Source organism: Phycodurus eques, chromosome 1 (assembly GCF_024500275.1).
Source record: "Phycodurus eques isolate BA_2022a chromosome 1, UOR_Pequ_1.1, whole genome shotgun sequence".
NCBI classification, from domain to species: Eukaryota; Metazoa; Chordata; class Actinopteri; order Syngnathiformes; family Syngnathidae; genus Phycodurus; species Phycodurus eques.
Window position 1 is genome coordinate 27,250,713 of NC_084525.1, and position 23,686 is coordinate 27,274,398.

The 23,686-nt window shown below is 42.6% G+C and overlaps 1 protein-coding gene across 1 annotated transcript in view; it reads right to left on the reverse strand.

Annotated features, from left to right (window-relative positions):
- itga5 (integrin, alpha 5 (fibronectin receptor, alpha polypeptide)) overlaps nucleotides 1-21,121 on the reverse strand; it is a 58,874-nt gene extending 37,753 nt beyond the window's left edge. The window contains exons 1-2 of the mRNA XM_061685477.1: nucleotides 20,697-21,121; nucleotides 3,319-3,449 (exon numbers count right to left, since the gene is read on the reverse strand). Coding sequence (XP_061541461.1) covers nucleotides 3,319-3,449; nucleotides 20,697-20,899 — 334 coding nt within the window. The 5' untranslated portion in view covers nucleotides 20,900-21,121. The remainder of the gene's footprint in view (nucleotides 1-3,318; nucleotides 3,450-20,696) is intronic.
- Nucleotides 21,122-23,686: the final 2,565 nt, after the last annotated feature.

Sequence of the window (23,686 nt, forward strand, 5' to 3'; positions counted from 1 at the left end):
ACTTTTGGATCACCTTATGGGTTGTTGGAACTTGCACATAAAGCACGCTCACAGTTACAGTAAAAGAATTGCAACACTAAATGTCATCCATGCAACAGCTGCTTGGCACATAGTTGCGTGCAGATGTTTTCAGAATTCCTCCACTGCAGCGCAGCTCGCTCTGCAGATTTAAGAACAGCCTCGGCAAATGCAACAAGCTCCTTCACCCTCAGATTGCCCTTGTGGGGAGGGCTCCTTCTCCATTAGACCTTGCAATGACATCACTCACGGCGACCTCAAAGTTATATGCCACGGATGTCCAACACATTTTCCGCTGGAGGGAAAAAAAAAAAAAAAAAGTCTCGAAAGCCAATAAAGGAGTCGTTAAAGGGTCTTATGAAACACTTACTGGAATATTACGCCGGTTGTTCACAATAAAGGACAATAAAGTTTAGCTGAACCGCGGTGCTCATTTTGACTGTTCCTGTCTTCACTTTGCTATGCTGTCTTTGAGCAAAAAACGTCTGCCGGGTCTTCTATCAACCACCCCAAAATAGAAGTCCATTAATTTGATCACCTTATGTCATCCCTTTAGCTCAGCTACAGCCCTTTTGTCAAGATTCCCGGTATCATGTTCACCTGTCCTGCGAACACGGCTCTGTCTCGTCTATTTGTTGATTCATTTCTTATCTCTCTCTACCGCCCCCAAACATGACTTCGAGGAAGGAAGGAAAAAGCATCCTTCAAAAGCCGTTCCTCAACAACCAATTTGTCTTTTCCAGACATAAACAGGTTAAAAATGGCTTTTTAATTGTTCAGGAACAGACACACAACCTCTGAACTGTGAGGCTGATTTTAGACACACATCTAAACTGTTAAAACAGTTCCCATTTAAAAACCAAGAACACCAATAAATTAAATATCTATTAAACAGGCGCAAACATGTCAGGCCTACAATTACATTTACAAATTATATTTTGATGCCTGCAAGTCTAAAATAAATTGCTAGAAAACTATTTGAAGTAAAGCATCTCACACCTAAATTTCAAGTAACATTGAACAGGCAAATGAAGGCTAACTTTCAAGTAAATCAGAACAGATAGATACAGATTTCAAGTGAGAAATTATTTTGTTTACCTTCAGTTAATGCCCCTCGGCAGCTGCATTGACATTCCGTTACGACCAAAATGTCAAACATCGCTATATGCGACGACGAAGGAACATTCATTTGCTCTTTGTTGATTTGGAAGTCATGTAGGCTCTGCTGTTCTGGGCTCTCAGTTTGGTTATCTTGCGAGTTATTGCCAGTGGAAGTTCAGTGGAAGATCGAAGGATTTGTGTTTCATTTCGCTTTCTATTCAAGCCACACTCTCACAACATATGAGACACAACAATTTTGAGCTGGCTTCTGGAAAAATTTAAAAGCACTGTTCCGTCCATTTATTCATAAAAACTCTTTTATTCTGAGTCAACTTTGCAAACTTTGAAACAGGCCATGCCGCCCCAGTCTTCTCCCGCAGATCTCTTCAGGAAAACAAATAGTTTGATTGGCTCATTTTGGTCACAACAAGGGTACAACTGTAATGGTGTATGGTGCATGGAGTTCGTACACAGTCTGTGACAGCAGAAAAACATTATTTAACGGCACTTGAACTTAACGGTCCGCGTGAAACCTTAACTCCGTCCGGACACGGACCGCGGTCTGCCATTTGAAGACGCCCAATGTAGAGTCTTCAATTACCCTAACATGCATGAATGGAAGCTGGAGTACTCAAGTACAAACTCCACACAAGACAGCCCAAGATTAAAGTCTAGAACCTTTTGACTGTGAGGCAGACGTGAGAATCACTGTTACACCATGCTGTGCAGTTAGCAGAATATGAGTACCGTAATTTCTTGTGTATAATGCGCACCCATGTATAATACGCACCCCCAAAGTTGACCTCAAAATTCTGGAAAACCCTTCTACCTATGTACAATGCATTTTTACAGTGCATGATTTTGCTTCTACCCATATGATCAAAACATGAAGTATTATCTTTATTTTGTTAGTTTTTTTCAAATAATTATTCTGAAGTTAAGCACTTCCATCCATCCATCCATTTTCTGAGCCGCTTCTCCTCACTAGGGTCGCGGGCGTGCTGGAGCCTATCCCATCGGGCAGGAGGCGAGGTACACCCTGAACTGGTTGCCAGCCAATAGCAGGGCACATGCAAACAAACAACCATTCGCACTCACATTCACACCTACGGGCAATTTAGAGTGTTCAATTAACGTGCATGTTTTTGGGATGTGGGAGGAAACCGGAGTGCCCGGAGAAAACCCACACAGGCACGGGGAAAACATGCAAACTCCACTCAGGCGGGGCCGGGGATTGAACCCCGCTCCTCAGAACTGTGAGGCTGACGCTCTAACCAGTCGGCCACCGTGCCGCCACTTTAAGCACTTTGAACACGTAATTATGTTTATTTACTTGCTATTATTTTGAAATTCATAGCACTACTTTTATTTAGTAAATCAGAAAACACACAGTTGTGCTCATATGTTTGATTAATCAGGCAGACTTTGTAAGATGGGTAAAATTCTTTAAAGAAAACATGAAGGGCCAGGCGAAACACATTTATCCATCCATCCATTTCAACACCGCTTATCCTGGTTAGGGTCGCGGGACGCTGGAGCCTATCCCAGCTGGCTTCGGGCGAAAGGCGGACTACACCCTGAACTGGTCACCAGTCAGTCGCAGGGCACATATAGACACGGACAACCATTCACACCGTCACTGAGTGGGAACTGAACCCACGCTGCCTGCACCAAAGTCAGGCGAGTGTACCACTACACCATCAGTGACTCGAAACACATTTAGATTTATTTTAATGATATTCAAATTAAACTATCAAGCATTTCAGAAAAGCATTATCATCAAACAAAACATAACCATAAAGAAATTAATGATATTATATATGTATATATGTTCAGTCATTAGTCGTATTTAAAAAAACAATATTTCACAAATTCTGCCAGGGTATGTAAACTTATGAGCACAACTGTACATAGTATGCAGTCATACATACCTCGGTCATATTGGAATGAAAGTGTGACATTTTTGGGGGTGGTAAATGCGCATTATACACAAGAAATTACAGTAATACAATTTGGATTTCAGTTGGACTACAGTGTTTACATGCTTTACAATTCCAGTTTGAGTTGGACTAACTCAATAATCAGATTTGAAAAATGTTATGTCAATGTGACCCATCGTTTTATTCTGCTATATATGGCTATATCTTGAGATGTAAGATAGTAGCAGAAGGAAATGTGCATGTCAGTCACAACACTTACCTTCCGTGTCAAACTCGATGGTGTGACAATCGGATTGACCAAGGCGCCATGGACAGTAGGACACGGTGCCTCCTTCAACAATGTTGATTTGCTTCGTGTGAGCCTTGGGAGCACCCACCACCACGCTGGCGCTAAAGTGGACACAATACATTGAAATCAATCAAATGTTAAATGTTTACTATCACACATTATCTTTATGAACCTGACCTAAACGCTCTATGCTTCATAGAACTAATTTGTTTTATTTGGAACTTTAGACATAAAAGACAGACAGGCAAGCAGGCAGGCAGGCAGGCAGACAGACAGACAGACAGACAGACAGACATTACAAGTTTGGAAATGTACAGGCTTCAGGTGGTAATAAATGTTGTACAATAACAATCTGGGAAATAGGATAAATACAACATATGGTACAACTAATAACATGCGTAATAGTGGTTGTATTGTATATAATAACACATAATTCAACCCAACTTTACAGCTATAATAAATATATCTCCATTCCATCCATCCATTTCTGTACCGCTTATCCTCACAAGGGTCGCGGGGATGCTAGAAACTATCCCCGCTATCTTCGGTCGAGAGGTGGGGTACACCCTAGACTGGTCGCCAGCCATCCATCCATTCATTATCTGAGCCGCTTATCCTCACAAGGGTCGCGGGTACACCCTGAACTGGTTGCCAGCCAATCGCAGGGCACATGTAAACAAACAACCATTCACACCTACGCGCAATTTAGAGTCTTCAATTAACCTACCATGCATGTTTTTTGGGGATGTGGGAGGAAACCTGAGTGCCCGGAGAAAACCCACGCAGGCACAGGGAGAACATGCAAACTCCACACAGGCGGGGCTGGGGATTGAACCCCGGTCCTCAGAACTGTGAGGCAGACGCTCTAACCAGACGTCCACCGTGATGCCGGTCGCCAGCCAATCGCTAGTTAATTGGTAGTAACTGGTAATAGCATTCATACAGTTGCTATATAGTGCAGTGTGACACCCACGTTTGTCACAGAACATGGTTCCTACACAACAGAATAGAATTCAAGTTTGTCTTTGTTGCAGAAGAGTTGCAGCTCCTGGTTTAGCACCTATATCAAGCTGGCGCAGCAAAACACCAAAACTTGCATTCAAGTTGCAGAATGTTAGCGGCAATAGTTTTGGAGACCACAAGAAGGAAGTGGTTGGTTTTAGGGACGCAACATGGTTGCTGTGGTTTGTAAAATACATTTTCTACTACTGATGGAATATAAAACACCTGAGTTAACGATACTATTTTGTAAATGAAAAAATAAAACACATTTTAGACCTCCCAGCGGCTGCTGTGGCTGCCAAACGCAATGCTCTCTGACTCGCACTGTTTTGTGTGAAATCAGACTCATAAGAAGAAATCATTGCACCATGTGGGGAATAGAGGACAAAAAAAAAAAGATGGACGGGCTAAGTGGAGTCATGCTCTTGTTTCCACAGCTGTGACATAAGCACATTTGCATGAACGAAGGGCAAGAAGGCGAGCAAACACTTAAAGAGACTATCACCAGGCTTTTTGGGTGTTCGGCAACGTAATTAGTAGCATGTGCTCTGACAAGAACGAGGCAGTAGATGTCAATGGATGGCCTTTATTGTGAAGCCACACACAACAGTTAACTCCTGATGTGCCATCAAATTTGGTCATAAAAACAGATGAGTGAGCAAAGAATACTGTAACCCAAACTAATTAACATTTAACGTGCGTTAAAGGCAGGACAATTGGACAATCACATTTCTGACTCATGGGTGGGTGGAACCCCTCCATTGCAGCTCAAAGAATAAAAGGAACAAATGCATTTCTCTAACAAAAGTGACAAAATTGATGAGTTGCGTATTTATATTTTTTTTGTCTGTTCATATAGAGATGGACATTTGCTCAACTATGGGGAAAATTAACGACTGAGTTTACGATTAACGATTAAGTTCATTTTTAAATATTATTTTCAGTGTGTGCAAAAACTGAAGGCTGCCAGAAGGTGCGAGTGAGTGAACGGATGTCTGCAAGGAAGTAGTTCTACTTCCCATAGCTGCATGACAATGTTTTCCTTCTTTAGACAGCAGACTACTGTAGTTGAGACTGAATCCACAGTGCCCCTTCTGGTTGCATCCAAGTATTGCACTCCAATTTTTTTTTAATTGCTTCAAAATGCAATTTTGTTGTTACATTAGCAGCTGGCTCCTTTTGGGTTAATGGAGCATGCCAGAAGATGTAAGGATTAGGGCAGGACTAGTGCACCATATGTAGTCTGTCTAATCTACAGTGTCTAAATTCAGGACACACCCCACTGCAACATGATTGGCTTCTGCATCGTGGGAAGGGCAGACTACGCAGATGTAACGAGATGACCATTCTGAATATGTCTTATATTTGTACAGAATTAAGACAATCAAGTTTGGTATGGTTAGGTTCAGAGCTAGGGTTGGGGTTACATTGAGCTACGTTGGGTTAGGATTAAGATTAGGGTGGGTTAAGGTTAGTGGGATTCATATAAACGCCACAACAGTGAATTCACATACATTTTTTCCCGTCTGGAAGCAGGAGGGTGTGTCCTACCAGGATACCGCAGCCAATCATATTGCAGCAGTACGTGTCCTGCAGCCAATCATATTAGAGCAGGGCGCATCCTGCCTAAAACACGAGTGGGATTCCTAATAACGCAAACCTGAACAGGATGTAGAAATTGAATGGATGGACTATACCATTTGCTTTCTGTTGCAGGGTTGACTGTTTTAAACTAACTCTAACGACAAAAAGATAAAATAAGATTCCTCAAAATGTATTCTTATATATTTTTGCATCAACATTTATTTCATTTTAATGAAATGGTATCTGTAGTTGGAAGGTAATCCTGCCAACAATGAAAGCAAAAAATCAAAATCAAAACAATACTCCCCCCCCCCCCCCCCCCCCCCTTACGTAATTATTGTCTACAGGTCACTAGACGAGTCTTGTGAAGAATTAGTGTGTTAATGTTGGAAGCAAATCCCTAGATAATGTTCACTTTCCATGGCCATTACCTCAATGTGGACCCACTTGACCCGACAAGCATCGCCAACACTTAAGTAGTTCAAGCAGGCATGAGGGCGCTGAGGGCGGACTGTCTAGGGAGCACCGCAACAGGAAAGCGCACCCTTTCCTGCTCCAGATCTTCCAAACGTGAACCAGCATTTACATTTTATGGCCAAACGTAGCATCCTGGGCCCCCTGGAGCCCACGCAAGAGTGACCTTGTAATATCGGCTGATCAGTCCCAGTGGGGAACCTCTGTCTTTGTCATAATATGGAGTTTAAAGTTACACTTTTTAAAAAAGAGAAGGAAATCCACCAGTCAAACAAATACAGTCCTATTATTTATGATTACCCCAGCACCTGTGCAATAATCTAATTCCCAGACACTGCCTGGAGAGCCTGACTTTTTTGTCTTCCAAACTCACATGCCAATATGCAAGCATTCAGTATAAATTCAAATTACACATACCTTTTCAAGGTTTGTTGGACACTACAACTGCAAAAGAAGACCACCAGCAAGCCCGAAAAAGACAACATTGGATGAGCACTAATTTCTAAAGCTTTCTGAGATAGCCACCGCCTGCATACTTCTGCATCTTTAATTTTAAGATAAATGCATGCATTACCAGCAAATATCCATTTAGAAAAATACTTTATACGTAAATCCCTTTTGTTCGTTATGGCCTCCAGCCATTTAACTGAAAGTTGTAAAGCCACAAAAGGAAAGTGAAAGACCGTCATGGGGTGACGTGCAGCTTAGCACTGTTGATCATGTGACCCAAGCAAAATTATGTAGATCACATGACACCAGCACAGCACTTCTTTTTGTCCATAGATGTGTGTACATTTTAGGTCCACTCCACTGTTTCCTTTTTTCCGTCTTCAGGAGTTGACTGAGGCATAGTAGAAAGCACCATACCTGCATTGCCAGCCAGTTTGGTAAAGTGTTATAACCAGAAATTAACTATAAACTCCTGTCTGTAAAAGCCTGCACACAATGTTAACAGAAGAAGAACAAATTGTGAATGTGCACCTATATCGCATTCAAAATACAGTACAATGGGCTCTTTATTGGGTCAAAGATGCTATTGTGTCTTCCTTGCAGGCAGTGTGGGTTCCCAATCAGTAAAAGTATGTATGTATGTGAGTGTGAACGCGTGTCTGTTGCTATAGCTATGTTCACACTGCAGGGCATGATGCCCAATTCGTATTTTTTGTTAAATCTGATCTTTTTATGTAGTCATTACTAAAAACAAATGCCGCTTCTACCATGGACGGAACGCGTCCGTGACGTCACACGCATCCGCAGAAACCAGGACGTCACATTGCGCATGGGCACAAACACGAATCGCCGTATTGACAGAAGTAAATATGGCCCCTTGCAGAGGTCTCATCATGACGCACCTGTGGCGGTTTCAAGGATTTTGTGCAGCCGGAGCAAACATTTTCTGAGATCACTTCGAAAGCATCTTCTGTTTTCGACTTCTTCATCTGATTTTTTTTTTAAACCTGTTCTGTTCAGCTGCATCCCCATGCAAAATGATGGATCTGTATGCTTTTTTGTGCTGGAACAGTTTTGCTGTGTAACAGGGGATTTTTAAATACTCCCTCTGTTTAATTTATTTATTATTTGTGTTAATAATGCTGATGTTTGTTGAAAATGCAGCCAGACAGAAAAGGGCTTTAGGGGATAGACAGAGGGACAGAACGAACAAGGGGAATAGGGGTGTGAACCAGAGCAAAACGATAATTAGACAGTCTAGATATTTGACGACAAGTAACATTACTAAATCAAATCGCATTCTTATACAACCAGTGTTATTGTTAGTTGTCCCAGCATAAGCAATTCAAGGCTATAGTGTCTCTATGGAACTTATTAGTGAATAAACACCATATAACGTGCATGTAAGTCAGCTGTTGTACGGAGTTGGTTACTGAGGAAGGCCGGGCCCGGCAGCCTTCACCTGTAAGGGGGAACCGAGCCAGAGCTCCCGTCCCATGGGGGAATCAGCCAGAACCAAAGGACCCAGGGCAATCCCCCAGCCAGTCCGCCATTGCCGTGTATGTTTTGTCGAACAATTGTGACGTTTGTCGCCATTTAATGACTGTATACGTATACGTCGCATACATAGCCGATTTATATCCACACTTGAAAGAGGCCTGGGTCAGGTATGAAAAAAATCGGAACTGTACTCTTCACATTAACATGAAAAAAATCTGATACATGTCACATTGGGCAAAAAAATCTGAATTGACCTACAGCAGGACGGTAGCCTATATGTGCCCTGTGATTGACTGGCAACCAGTCCAGGGTGTAGTGTGCCTTTTTTCCCAAAGTCAGCTGTGATAGGCTCCAGCTCCCCCAAACCCTGAAAGGATAAGGACAAGGATGGGTGAGTGGATGGGTGGATGATTAGATGGATTCTTTATTGGCCTTTACATACCCCAACCCTCCAAACACAATACCTGGCAATACCTGCCTTTGTTAGGCAGCATTTACTTACTAATAAAAAAAAAAGTGAAAAGAAATCCTGGATTCAGATGAACACTAAAAATGTGTACAATACTTTCCTCAATGTAAAGTTTTGTAGAAATCTGTAAAGTAGATTTCCTGCTCAGCTAACAAACAAAAACGTAGTTAACTACAATGAAGACACATTACTAGTTGTCATCTGTTTTGAGCAGCAAGGCAGCTAAAGTTTATACTAACCACTTTGTTAAAATAATGTGTTAGTGCGCATAGAAAAAGCAGGCATAAGTTGCAAGAAGCACCATCTTTTGTCAAACTCAGCACAGCTGGCTGAGCAGCTTTATCAAATAGGAAGAACACTGGAAAGAGCTCGCAGCTTTAATCAGCAAGCCGGACACTGAGGGGGAATTTCACACAGAGGTCCAGTCAGCTATTTAGCACAACGTGATAGTCATCTAAAAGGAGTTTACAGTAAATGAGGATTTATTTATTTTTTTGGCTCGTTATCTTCTGGGGATCAGTACAGCTTTTAGGGTGTTCCCACTCCCTTCCTTCAATTATCTGTTGTTGTCAACAAGTAGAGCTTTGGTATGATTAGCATTTAATGCAGCTCTGTCTGCATCACAAATTCCTTTTGTGCAAGTGTGGGGTGTCACCCGAGTTCCTGAGCTATGCAAATATGCAGCACCCACTGGGGGCCAACGACCTGACCCACAGCCATTCGGATGCTCAGGAATGGACGAGTCAGGTCTAGACCAAGAGAGACAGGATCCCTCTTTTATCTCAGCATCTCAGCATTGTTTCATGGCTGTGTCTCCATGACAACCATCAAGCTAAAAATTAAAAAAACATTTTTGCACAGGTTTGTAAAGACAATTCTTGTGGACACTGGGCCAAAAAGCTTTAGTAAGTTTGTAAAGACAGTAGTTGGTGCTAGTTGTAACACCATTTTTGGACAGTTAAGAACTGCTTGCAAGAAAGAGTAACAAACATTTTTGTGTGCTACTTGACATCACTTTGGTCAGGCAATTTCGACAAAAATGTTCTTTTAAAGCCTTGAAAAATAAAATTTCACTGGACTGAAAACTGAAGCAGAGCATGAATTCGCAGCTAATGGCGCTTCTGGCTTGTACAGCACCCATGTGACACTCAATCAATTTAAGTCCTATCTAATTGTTTGTGTTTAATGCCAAAATAACTGTTCCATTTTCTGGCACGCTTCTATCGGTGTACCATGAGAAATGCTAAGGCACTCACTCCCACAAAAATATAATTGTCTCCCACCAAGCTGGGATGTTGATCTCTCCCTTATCATCACTTTAAGGAAAGAAGAAAACGCATTAGTGCCAGTTGCAGTCACTAGCAGTCAAGTGGACTTTCTACTGAAGAATGCTCTCAGCGAGCCAACCATGCTTAAACACTGGAGAAGTCAATGTTGATGAGGGACAACATTTTAGGCTATCATTTTGCCGAATACAAGTAACTTCTAAAGCAGTAAGAATCCAGCGCCAACATAGAGTATGTCACTGAGAGGTTTCCGTCACAAAGTCGAGGTAGACCATTTTGTTGTTAGCAAACTTGTATGACAGTTTAGATGATAATGTTAAAATGGGATGTATGAGGCACATCTAAAACCAAAAAACACATTACACTCTCCTTTATCAAGTTAAGAACATTTAAATACGACTTATACTACTACTAAAGCATTGCTTGTAGAGTTAATGAAGGTTTTATGATGGCATCTATTTGACTCTAAGGGCCTGATTTACTAAAGATTTGCATGTGTAAAAACATGTGCAAACATGTGGAAAATGATCTTATCAGGCACAACCAGGTTTGCGTCAGGCAGACGCGAAATTGCCACGCAGATCATTTTGCGCATTGTGGGAGGAGTATATGCAAATAGATTGTTTTATCAAACCAGAGACGAATTGCGGCGGCTGATTTTGTAACTTTGAATACAGTGTCTGAAAGGCAGGTGGAAACTAATATACAGCTGTGCCAGCGTAGTACGGGCAACATGAGAGGCAATTCCCCTCCTGTAAACGTTTGTGAAATGACGGAAACAAATTTTAGCGCGACATATCGTCTATTCAGCATTGCAATTTTGGCGCTTCTGAATGATCCTAGGGCTGATTTGGTCACAAGAAGGAGTCATGCCATTTCATCTATTTAAAGACTCCTTTTAACTGTTCATTACCATGCATCTGGGTCATTTAAGCACACTATGACAACAGGTGCTGGCCTCTCCCAGAGCAGTTTTCTGGATGTGTGCATTTTAAAGACTGGATGAGCACATACCTGTCCATGCTATTGACAGACACACAGGCGAGTTGAATCTAACAAAGCATGGCTTGTATGCGGTTGCTGGCTGGCCCAAAATTAGCGGAGCCATTGATTTATTTTCTGTAACTCAGCGTAACTTTGTAACTTTTTTTTTTTTTAATAAAATGGTCAACACCACTTTTACACTTGTTGCCCAGAGCATGAGCAATCTGTTATAGTGAGTGAACACAGAATTTAGCACCTGCTATTTGGTATCTTAGTAAAAAGGTCGCAATCTTAGTACATGAGGAAACACGGCCACCAAATCCACGATCAATCTGTTCGAGCAAACACAGAAATTAGTACCCGCTATTTGGGATCTTAGTCAATCAGGCCCAAAATCGGCAGTCAACTAGCAGCCTGGAGCAGATTGTGTTCCACCTGAGAGGTCCCACTGTAGTTGTTCCATCGCTGAAAGGAGTGAAAAAGTGGAGATGGACGGTTGACAACAAATGAGGTTGATTTAACTTTGTTCGACACAGGCACAAGTTCTTTTTGTCGCCAAGTGGCAGACACGCGAGCTTCAGCGTGTGCAGCTTGTGCAGTTACACAAATGTCTTGAGTCCTGTCATGGTAGAGGCCAGACAGAAGCTGGTCAAGTCCTCACACTGCCATATGGGGACAGACAGACTGACACGCACACACACACACACATTGTGGCTGATGAGAGTAGCAGTGGTTGCTGGGATGGCGTGTGCAGACTACAGAGAGTCCACTGTGCTGCGCGCGAGCCACATTTCACTTCTGCCAGATTGACCTGCAACCCACTGATAAATGACAAGCTGCAAATCTTCTTTTACAATTTTGGACAACACCACAGATCTGAGGCATACGCCTGACATCTTGATTAGATAAACAGCCCAGTGCGTCACAGATAGAGCTGATCCTACTATCCATGCAAAACCATTTCCTCTGTGTTCTGCGGTCTGGAAAGAGCCAAAGTGGAACCCCGCATATTTGCGTTTCGGCATTCACAAATTCACCTAGTCGCTGCTTGTAACATGGCATAACAACAATATGTGTGTGTGTGTGTGTGTGTGAGAGTGTGTATATATGTATATATATATATATATATATATATATATATATATATATAGTATTTAGCGTCTCAATTGAGACAACAAACGGTTCCTTTCACCATAACCACGCCAAAACAATTGTCTGCTCAGACAAACTTCCGTTCAACCCCCTTCCCCCCTGTCCCACCATAACTTTCATGTCCTTCATGGGTTCATAAATGACATCACATCAACCTTATTTGAACAGGACCACTGCATTCAGACACTCGATGTTATGCGAAGACGGAGTGAAGTGAAAATGAAATGTGAATTTTTTTTTTTTTTTTGATGAGGCATTTGTGCACAAGATCCAGTATTAAGTTTCAAGGGGCATGAACTTTCAAGATTTTCTTTCACGGTAATCTTTCCAAAACTAATTTGTTGTTCATTCGGTACCTGTTTTGATACAGTAAGTGAGGCTAATAAAATAGCAATTTATAGATTTTATGTTAAAATTGACTCAATGCTCTGTGTATTTCCTTGTCTGACTTCCTGTCTGGGTTGTCATATTGTGTCCAGCTTAACATGAACTTGCAGTGTACTCTTTTGAAAATAGACTTGTAATGACGGACCTTTTATGCGTTGCATAACTTTTTTTTATGTTGCAATTAAATACAGTATTTAAACAAACACAAGGTACTGTTATTTTATGGTTACATTCATGGTCCAAGTAGACAGTTACAGTATCCTAAAAGTTTGTCGGTCTGCATTTAGAAGCTGCTGGTGTTCCTGTCCAATCAACCACTTTATCACTCCAGGGACATTGAATGCATCCTCATCCTCAGCTCTTCCATCTGGGGAAATTCAAAATTATATATAAGATGATAAAAAAATGTGGCCAATGGCCTTATAGTATACAATACCAACGAGTCAGTACGGTAGCTAACCATAGCAATATAGCTAACGGTTATTAGCTGCTAAATTGTTGATAAACTGTGGCTATGCACTTCTAACATGTTACTAGCATAATGTTACAACATCACTTCATCCTAGTACAGTATTGACAACATATATGATAGATACTTACACTTCCTTAAGTTGATCAAAAATTTACTCTTGTATTCTTGTCGCTGGCCTTGCTCAGTGTGACGTGAAAAAAATAAGAAAAAGAAAAATCACATCCGGGGGCATTAGTTGTCACTCAAAACGAATTAGCCAATGAGGGCGTGTGTCCGCCCACCCGAGAGGTTTGTGCCAAAAAGAAAATGCAAAAAGTGCAGAGATTGGAACGTGAGCAAAAAGTCAGGGCGCGCGCACGAATATCGTCATCGCAAGCAAAACATATTTTCATTCAATAATTCTTTTTTGGTTGCGTTAGATTATGTCTCAATATCTTGCTTTTTCGCTTGCAATTCAAGAAGTTTTGTTTCATAGTCTTGTTTTTTGTTTGCGACTTAAAAGGTTCTGTGTGATTCTTTTTGGGACAAATCTCATTCCATAGCAGAACTGACACATTCAGTACGGCGGAAGCACTGACGTATCCCTGCCAATGGCCAACTCGCTCGTTCGTAAATTCATAGAAAATGGAGCCCACTCTGCCTCTCTGAACACTGACATTCTCAGGGTGCAATGGCAGCGTCAGATTGAATTTCTGAATGTACCCAATGAGTGAAATGAAAACAACAGACAAATTAAGCAGGCAATCTTTGCAGTTAGCGGTATAGTTCATGGACGAGAGAGTTTGATGCGGATGAACTTGAGTGACATCAACCCTATAGAACGCTTTTGGATGAATTAAGAGCGGAGAGAGAGAGCCAGGCCTTCTCGTCCAACATCAGCGTGTAATCCCACAAAAGCACTTCTTAAAAATTGTCATAAATTCCTATAAAGACGATCCTACACCTTTTGGAAAACCTTCCCAGAAGAGTTTAAGATGTTATAACTGCAGAGGGTGGAACGACGTCATATGAAACCCTATGGTTTAAGAATCAGATGTCAAATTCATATCCGAGTCAGCTGAGCGAATGCTCTTGGCAATATAGCGTAGGTACGTGGTGGCCACTGGTCAGCCACAACAATACTAGCCTGTCTGTGACATGCATATGTGGTGTGAATGTACGCGACGGTGCTGTGATAATAGCGTGTCCTATCTCGAAGAAGCAGTCAATTATGTTGCAGCAGGTCGCTTTTACCTTAAATGGAATTCGTGACAACGATTGACACTGTCTCTCTCTCTCTCTCTCTCTTACTCTCTCTCTTTCTCTTACTCTCTCTCTTTCTCTCTCTCTCTCTCTGTCTCTCATTCTCTCTCTCTCTCTCTCTCTCTCTCTCTCTCTCTCTCTCTCTCTCGTGCAGGAGGTTGAGATTGCAGTGGATAAAAAGGCAACCATTAAAACTTACACTCGCAAATGCGACTAGATAAAACTTTTAAATGCACAAGGTGAAAAAAAAGTCTCGAGACCTGTTTAGGGAAGCGTCTATTATTTGCTGAAATTCACTATTCGCAGTCAAGCTCTCTCCCTATCCCCCTGAAAATAGCACTCCACTGTACTACACTTTTGGGATACATAAAGAAACATAGTAGTCTGACTGAACTCATAGCAAGCAAAATATTTAATTGTTGCGCTAACATACACAATAATGGTTTGAAACGCACTTATTGCAGCTCATGGAAACAGACCAGACGTGCTCCACAGTTCCTCACCACAAGTTTAGACTGGGAAGTAGACTACAAGATGCTAGGACAAGAAGAAGATCTGTTCTTACCACTTACCAGAACAGATAATACTGTATACATGTCATTGGAAATAGAAGTGTTCAGCATGTACCAAATACAAACAAACAGAGCTGTAAGACTGCTAGCAGGACGCCGTTAGTGTTGCTTTAATATTTTGTGACAAAACAGCTCAACTGCAGAAAGGCTAGTACCAAGAAATTGAAATGGGGCAGAGTGCCACCTAAGGTAGAGGAGGCGGACGTACTGTACTTCTGGGAAGAAATCGATTTCCCTCGCATGCATCTATACTGGATCAATGCATGTAGTTCGATTAAATGTCTTTGGCGACCATGAAAGAATTCTGAAAACTGTTCATATCTGTGTTGTTTGGGCTATTTGTTTACATGACAATCTCCTGGGGGTTTCAGAGATTTAAAACGTTTCAGAATTTCAAAAGGCATAAATTTGAAATCTCAAAGTCTTTTCAAAACGACAGCGGGATCATTTTGAAAAAAGACAAACCTCTACGCCTTGTCAAGCCACAGTCACACAACTTTTTGTAGCGTGGGCACACTCAAACCTATTGTGAGCTTGCAGTGGCCGTGCATGAAGCCTGGCATCTGTTTTGTGAAAATCTGCGATGTTGTGTGTTCATAAGCGACAAGTGGAAAAACATTGCAATGATTTGTGAGGTTGCCTATGGATGTATAGCAAACTGCTGCCGCCGCCTACCCCCACCCCTATAAAATACTCCCCACCACCAATTCTTTCACGGGCCCCTAAAATCCTCCCGCAGTGCTAGTGGTTCACACCTTAACACAATGGCCACGTCAGGGGGTCCGAGAGCCCTCTTACCTCAGCATAGAGAGGCTGTTGTATTAAACAAGGTGGGGGCGGGGGAAGCAGCTGTTGAAATACCCCCAACACACACAAACATTCACAGTAATGGCCACAGGCTCATCCCCATGTCAAATATGGCCAAACTATGACCATGTCACAGGTTTTAATGCTATATACAGGACAGCCCATATCAAATTACCTTCAATGATGAGTGACTCATTGAAGGGGTGTGTGGGGGTCAGGCTCCTAGCAGGAGCAGATCAAATGGACCGTACGAGTCGAGTCGGCTCTCTGGACGAGAAGCCAACTCCCAAAGCAGACATGACCTGGGGGCATTCCCGAACTCAAACGTGATGGCAGGATGGGGGCCCTTTAAAAAAAAAAAAAAAAAAATCTTTTTTTAAACACACAGTGTCACCATGCACACTCAATGTCAAACACAGGCTCATTCTATCAACAAAACCACTTTCCCCAGTTCATACCATACCTAACGACACAGGCGCTTTGTGTGAAAAACAAATGCAGCAGTGTAGCGGCAGTCACGTCTTTGGCGGTATCGAACAGCGGTGTAGCAAAGTTTGACATTTAAAGCAGATTTTCAGCAGTGACTCAGTGAAGAAAGTCATGCTGAAAGGTTTCCTTCAAGAGAAGGCAGTAAAGACAAAGCGCCCATTGTGTGCATGTGTGTGTGTGCATGTGTGTGTTTGTGTGTGTGGCATGAAGCTCAAATACATAAGTAGGTTTAATTTGGAAACACACATAGACAAAGTACAGCAGTGATAGCGATCAAGTTTGCAAGAGCGCTCACCCTTGTAGAAAAGACAACATTGCCATTTTAGCGGGCTAAATGGACCTTGGTCTAATGTCAATATTAGCTTAACTAAACCTGTTTGCAAAGGTCAGTTTTGGCAAAGGGGGACTGTGTGGAACTGATGACCTCAATATATTGGTCAGACATTGGTGAAGTGGAAACGACACACATACATGGGACTATTTACAAGAGGACGACCTAATGAAATCAAAATGTTGACAAGCTTGTCAAAACATCTACGTATATGGACCTTCAAAAATGTTTGAAAACACGTTCGGGCTGCAATGGGTACTCGAGTATTGTGAGCACTTCGAGTACAACAAATGATCGAGGAATTTTCTCTGCCTCGAGGCTCCGCTTATCTAACTCGTTCAATGCCATCCCTCCCAGTTTGATACCATTGGATACAGTAGTTGCCATGACCATGGCAGCAAATAGTTAATTGTTGTGAAGCACAATGAAGCAGACTTCATCAACGAGAGGGAAAGAGGCGGAAGCGAGCCGAGTTCAAGCAGCGCGAAAACGGCGACGGTGCGATAGTTTGCAAACCACCGTAGGACACAACAAAGAAGATGAAGATGGCGATGATGTCCGAAGACAAACGCGAGAAAAAAAACAACAAAATAGAAAAAGTGTGAGAGCATTTCAGACTGAGCAGAAAGGCGAACACCGGAGACGCGACACGTCTCACTAGCGAGACACACAGAAAGCGGTGGAAGAGCTTCGATTAATGTCGCACCAATCAGTGACTTTAACGTGAATACAACTTTCTAGAAAAACGCTATGGTTGTGCGCGACTAGAATGTGCATGTGAAGCGTGCTTGTCATATCATTAAGGGACATTTTTGCTCAATGTAGGCGAAAAGTGTTCTGTAAATTGACTGTCTGTTGTCATACTAGAGCGGCTCCAACTACCGGAGACAAATTCCTTGTGTGTTTTTGGACATACTTGGCAAATAAAGATGATTCTGGTTCTGATTCTGACAGTCAAGCACTGTGAGGCATAGTCAGTGATCTGCAAGTGGCCACATTTTGAGTCAAGGAGGGAATCATCAGTTTGATTCTGAGTCAAGGAGGGAGTCAACATTTTGAGTCAAGGAGGGAAGCATCAGTTTTCATACACTGCAAGCCAAGTCTGGTATTTCTTTTTTTTTTTGCAGCCCCTAACCCTTTGCACGCACTACCACCATCACCTCAGTATGATGCAACTCCCTAATCCTCTGCTTGTCATCACAGAGTCAGTCATAGATGTAGTATGACGACAATTATAGTCAGCACACACTATATGGAAAAATACACACATCTTTTGGTTGGACTGGAGTCCTTGGATCTCAGTTCATTTTAGACAATTCTGCCTGTCACTTTTTTTTTTTGAGAAGGCATTTTCAGTTTCAATGCGCAAAGCAAGGTCCATAAAGGGACGCTTGGATGAGTTTGGTGTGGAGGAAACAGGTCCATGAAACACCAAAGCAGATCTTGGAGCAGAGCCAGCACCTCTTTCAGTTCCATCATCAGTGGCTTCTGACCTCGCAAATGGACAGACGTACTCCATCATTCGGTGGAAAGTCTTCCCAGAGGAGTGGAAGCTGTTATACTGTAGATGCAAAGGAGGAAGAACTTGGCACTTTCGTAACTTTTCCCTTCCTATGAGTGGAATATGTCCCAATACCTTTGTCTGCTTAGTGTATGTGGGACACACATTTGCCCAGTAGTCACCCATTCTCCGGACACTATCCCAAGGCCTTCTTCCTTGGTGGGCCGCCTGCCAGCCTCCCAGTTTAATTTTATTACGTGAAGCCAGAGGGCATGACAAGCACTTCATACATTAACTCATTGTGAATGTCAGAGTGGGAAAAAGTACGCCTTTGTGTTTGCAGGCCTGGCGTCCCATATATGGATATGGTGCAGACTCCAACCACAACAACAAGCACTTTTGGACACACATATCTGCCAATTTGTCAAACGCAGACATATTTTTATTGCCAAGGTTGGTGCAAGAGCTGTCCAACTCATCCCGACAGGGAAAGACTCCTCCACATGTAACCCTCGCATGACCCCAGCCCATGATTCTCGCGACTCCCCCACTTGCTGTGTCTCCACAGCACTGTGGAGAGAGACCAAAAAAAAGTTGATTTCAGAAGTCGGATGATATATTTGAATGTGTCAGCTTGTAAGAAAATGTTTAGGAAGAGCGGCACATGAAGACATTGACAGTCTTTCAATTTGTTTTCAATAGAAAAGTGGAAAAAGCAAAGCATGAATCAAGGCAACTTGTTTGTTGAAGATGTTTCACCTTTCATCCAAAACGCTTTTTCAGGTCTATATTTTAAGTCTCCCTATTTATGTCTCTGGTGGTCAACAGGTCAATTTCCATGCATTTTGAAGTCATCGTTCCATCCATCTTCTATATCACTTTTCCTGTTCAGTGTCACGGGTGAGCTGATACTTTTTATTACTTCCCTCCATCAAAGTATAGATTTACAGTACTATGCATGTACTTTGACCAGCACAATATGTAGATTCACAATCCGAATGAAAAACAAAACTGCAGAATCGCATTCAGAGAAGTGAGATTTTGTCTTCACTTTTTATCAAAGTTAAGCTGCGTCTGTTTTGTTTTTGTATTTTACATTGACAGTGCTGAAACTTCTTTTTACTCATTTATTTGTCAGAGTTAAGTATAGCAAGGTAAATGTTTTATGAAGGTCCTGGAGTAGATTATTTCAAAATCCCAACAAAACATTCTGAAATGGATCGTATTCGACTTTAGAAAATCCATTATGTACGCCAACAAAGTGTATTGAAAAGACAGTTTTGCAGTTTGTGTCCACGTGTAGTGTTTCTTTACAGTGTCATCATGCCAACTACTGGCCTGGCATGCATATTAAAGAGTTTTTGGGTTTTTTTTTTTTTTTAACGGTCCATTTGGATGTTTTGACACCTTTGCTGTCCAAATAAGAAACCTTTCCAAAAAACCCACAGGAAAAACTTTCCATTTTTTTTACTAGCTCATTGTCGTATAAACATACCCTAATCTGCTCACTCAGCCTGGAGCAAACTCTCTAGTAAGGCTCTTTGTTTCCTCTTGCCCCTCCGGCACAGCGCCGCGTTGCATTAAAAGTTCAGTCATCAATAAGATGACGTCTCCTCATCCTTAATGAGGTGAAGAGAGATGATGGGGAGTCCAGACAACGTGTGTGTGTGTGTGTGTGTGTGTGTGTGTGTGTGTGTGTGTGTGTGTGTGTGGAGGGGGGTCTGAGGGTCTGAAGGGTGAATTAAAAAGCCCTGCCGGATGACATCAGCCTTTGAGGTCGTAAGGAGGTGGAGGGAGTGGGGAGATGTTGCAATGAGGCAAGTTTCACGTTCTAAATCATCAAATCTTCCCAGGCAGACTGATAGCGCCGCTTTTAAAGAAAGAGCCAGGGCCAGGAGATGACTAGTGGGATGATGGTGGGAGACTGGGGCGGAGATCTCCTCTTGTCTGGGTAATCAGGGAAGGACGAGGGAGGAGAAATATAGCTGTCGGACACTTTCAGGCAGGAAGTCAGATTATCCCTGAGTGAAATATTTTGGGGGACTAATGATGATTACAATTGCAGGAGTTTACTGTACATCCAAGGCTCATTTAACTTTACTGCCATAGCAGCACACCCAAAAAAAAAAAAAAAAGAAGCATCACTCAGCAAATCTGTGAAGCCATTCCTTCCTATTTGCCTTCGCTACACCTAATAAAAAATTGAGAGAGAGAAATCTGAAATGATCACACAATGGAGTCTCTCTACTACACCATGCTGAAAGAATTCCGATAGAGGGATCAGCTGCGCCGGCCGGGAAGCATCACAACCACGAACACTGTACGCAGTTAACAGGCTTCTCTGGGGATGAAAGTGGCAGATTGAGGGAACAATGGGATTTCTAAACGGATTAAATTGAGGTTATTTTATTGGGTTTTTGTGGGGGGGGGGGGGCGGAGCACAATTTGGGGTCATAATAACTATTAAGAGCTGACTAGATAGATAGATAGATAGATAGATAGATAGATAGATAGATAGATAGATAGATAGATAGATAGATAGATAGATAGATAGATAGATAGGCAGTGCGTCCACGTACGACTGGTTGGGCACTAATAAATGCTGATGTAAAATGTGTTGCGGTCTTTTTATAAACTTCAACTCACCTGGCGGAGTCAGCCAAATAAAAGTCGACCGCGTATCCAAAGTAGCTGCCCTTGTCCCCGCTGTAAACAGATGGGTCGTCCGCGTCCAGGTTGAAGGCACATCCCAAGGGCGAAGCGAGCAGGAGCCCGGCGAGGCAAAGCAGCGAGCGGGCCACGAGAGCGCCTGTCCGCGGCGTCTTTGAGCGAACTCGCCCCGAGCACATTTTGACGAAAGGAGTCCTCTTAAATTGGTTTCCAGTGACAAAACTGATGCAGGTTTTGCCTTCTTTCGGTGATTTGCGTTCTTTGGGGTGAAAAAAAAAACTAGAGCTGCATCCCCGCGACTTGGATCTAATCAAACCACTCGAGTAGTGATCGTCAAGGCACCGTCGGCTCTCGTGCGCGCTCCAGACCCACACCTCTTCTGTACTGAGCTCCAACACCCACGCCTCCTTGTCCTCATCCTCTAATAACCAACATGAAAAAGCAGGGAGTTCCCACAGCAAAGTTTGGAAGAGGAGGAGGAGCCTGTGATTCCCCGCGACAAGAAGAACAAACTTTTCACAGTACATCAACTAATCTTTGTTTGCCTCTGTGTTCAAAATGTGATGCCTTCCGCACTTTTGACTTCAGATGTGTGTCTATCTATTCGACGATGATTAACCCGCTGAACAAAGCCGCCCCAAAAAAACCACAAAAAAAACCTCTGCGACCCAAGGTTAGTTTTACAACCCCAATTCCCATGAAGTTGGGACGTTGTGTTAAACATAAATAAAAACAGAATACAATGATTTCCAAATCATGTTCAACCTATATTTAATTCAATAAACTACAAAGACAAGATATTTAATGTTCAAACTCATCAACTTGATTGTTTTGAGCAAATAATCATTAACTTAGAATTTTATGGCTGCAACACGTTCCATAAAAGCTGGGACAGGGTCATGTTTACCACTGTGTTACATCACCTTTTCTTTTAACAACATTCAATAAACGTTTGGGAACTGAGGACACTAATTGTTGCTGAGCTTTATAGGTGGAAGTCTTTCCCATTCTTGCTTGATCTACAGCTTCAGCTGTTCAACAGTCCGGGGTCTCCGTTGTCGTAATTTACGCTTCATAATGCGCCACACATTTTCAATGGGAGACGGGTCTGGACTGCAGGCAGACCAGTCTAGTACCCGCACTCTTTTACTACGAAGCCACGCTGTTGTAATGGAGAATGTGGTTTGGCATTGTCTTGTTCTAATAAGCAGGGACGTCCATGAAAAAGACATTGCTTGGATGGCAGCATATGTTTCTCCAAAACCTGTATGTACCGTTCAGCATTAATGGTGCCTTCACAGATGTGTAAGTTACCCATGCCATTAGCACTAACACAGCCCCATACCTTCACAGATGCTGGCTTTTCAACTTTGCGTCCATAACAGTCCAGATGGTTCTTTTCCTCTTTGGCCCGGAGGACACGACGTCCACAATTTCCAAAAACAATTTGAAATGTGGACTCATAAGACCCCAAAACACTTTTCCACTTTGCATCAGTCCATCTGAGATGAGTTTGGGTCCAGAGAAGCCGGCGATGTTTCTGGGTGCTGTTGATAAAGGGCTTTTGCTTTGCATAGTAGAGTTTCAAATGGCTCTTACAGATGTAGCGCCGAACTATATTTACTGTCATTGGTTTTCTGAAGTGTTCCTAAGCCCATGTGGTGATATCCTTTACCCATTGATGTCGGTTTTTGATGCAGTGCCGCCTGAGGGATCGAAGGTCACGGGCATTCAATGTTGGTTTTCGGCCTTGCCGCTTACATGCAGTGATTTCTCCAGATTCTCTGAACCTTCTGATGATAATATGGACCGTAAATGATGAAATCCCCAAATTCCTTGCAATTGTACATTGAGGAACATTGTCCTTAAAGTGTTCGACTATTTTCTCACGCACTTGTTCACAAAGAGGTGACCTTCACCCCATCTTTGCTTGTGAATGACTGAGCAATTCAGGGTAGCTCCTTTTATACCCAATCATGGCACCCACCTGTTCCCAATTAGCCTGTTCACCTGTGGGATTATTTGCTAAAAACAATCAAGTTTATCAGTTTGAACATTAAATATCTTGTCTTTGTAGTGCATTCAATTAAATATAGGTTGAACATGATTTGCAAATTATTGTATTCTGTTGCGGCACGGTCGCCGACTGGTTAGAGCGTCAGCCTCACAGTTCTGAGGACCCGGGTTCAATCCCCGTCCCCGTCTGTGTGGAGTTTGCATGTTCTCCCCGTGCCTGCGTGGGTTTTCTCCGGGCACTCCGGTTTCCTCCCACATCCCGAAAACATGCATTAATTGGAGGCTCTAAATTGCCCGTAGGTGTGACTGTGAGTGCAAATGGTTGTTTGTTTGTATGTGCCCTGCGATTGGCTGGCGACCAGTTCAGGGTGTACCCCGCCTCCTGCCCGATGATAGCTGGGATGGGCTCCAGCACGCCCGCGACCCTTGTGAGGAGAAGCGGCTCAGAAAATGGATGGATGAATGGATATATATATATATAAAAGTACATATAGTTAAATAATGATGCATACACGGATTAATTATACCTTCTGCCATTTTGCAGAAGAGCATGTAATTGTTCTGCCTGTCACTATACATCACTGACACAGATAGATCAACAAATATACATTATTTGTCCATCCATCCATCCATTTTCAACACCGCTTATCCTGGTTAGCTTCGCGGGGCGCTGGAGCCTATCCCAGCTGACTTCGGGCGAAAGGCGGACTACATCCTGAACTGGTCGCCAGTCCGTCGCAGGGCACATATAGACACGGACAACCACTCGCACTCACATTCACACCGTCACTGAGTGGGAACTGACCCCACGCTGACCGCACCAAAGTCAGGTGAGTGTACCACTACACCATCAGTGACCTACATTATTTGTATTTAATACATTTTTCCCCCATTTCTCAAAAGTTTCCTACTACAGTATATGTTAGGATTAAACTGGCGGACTTACAAGC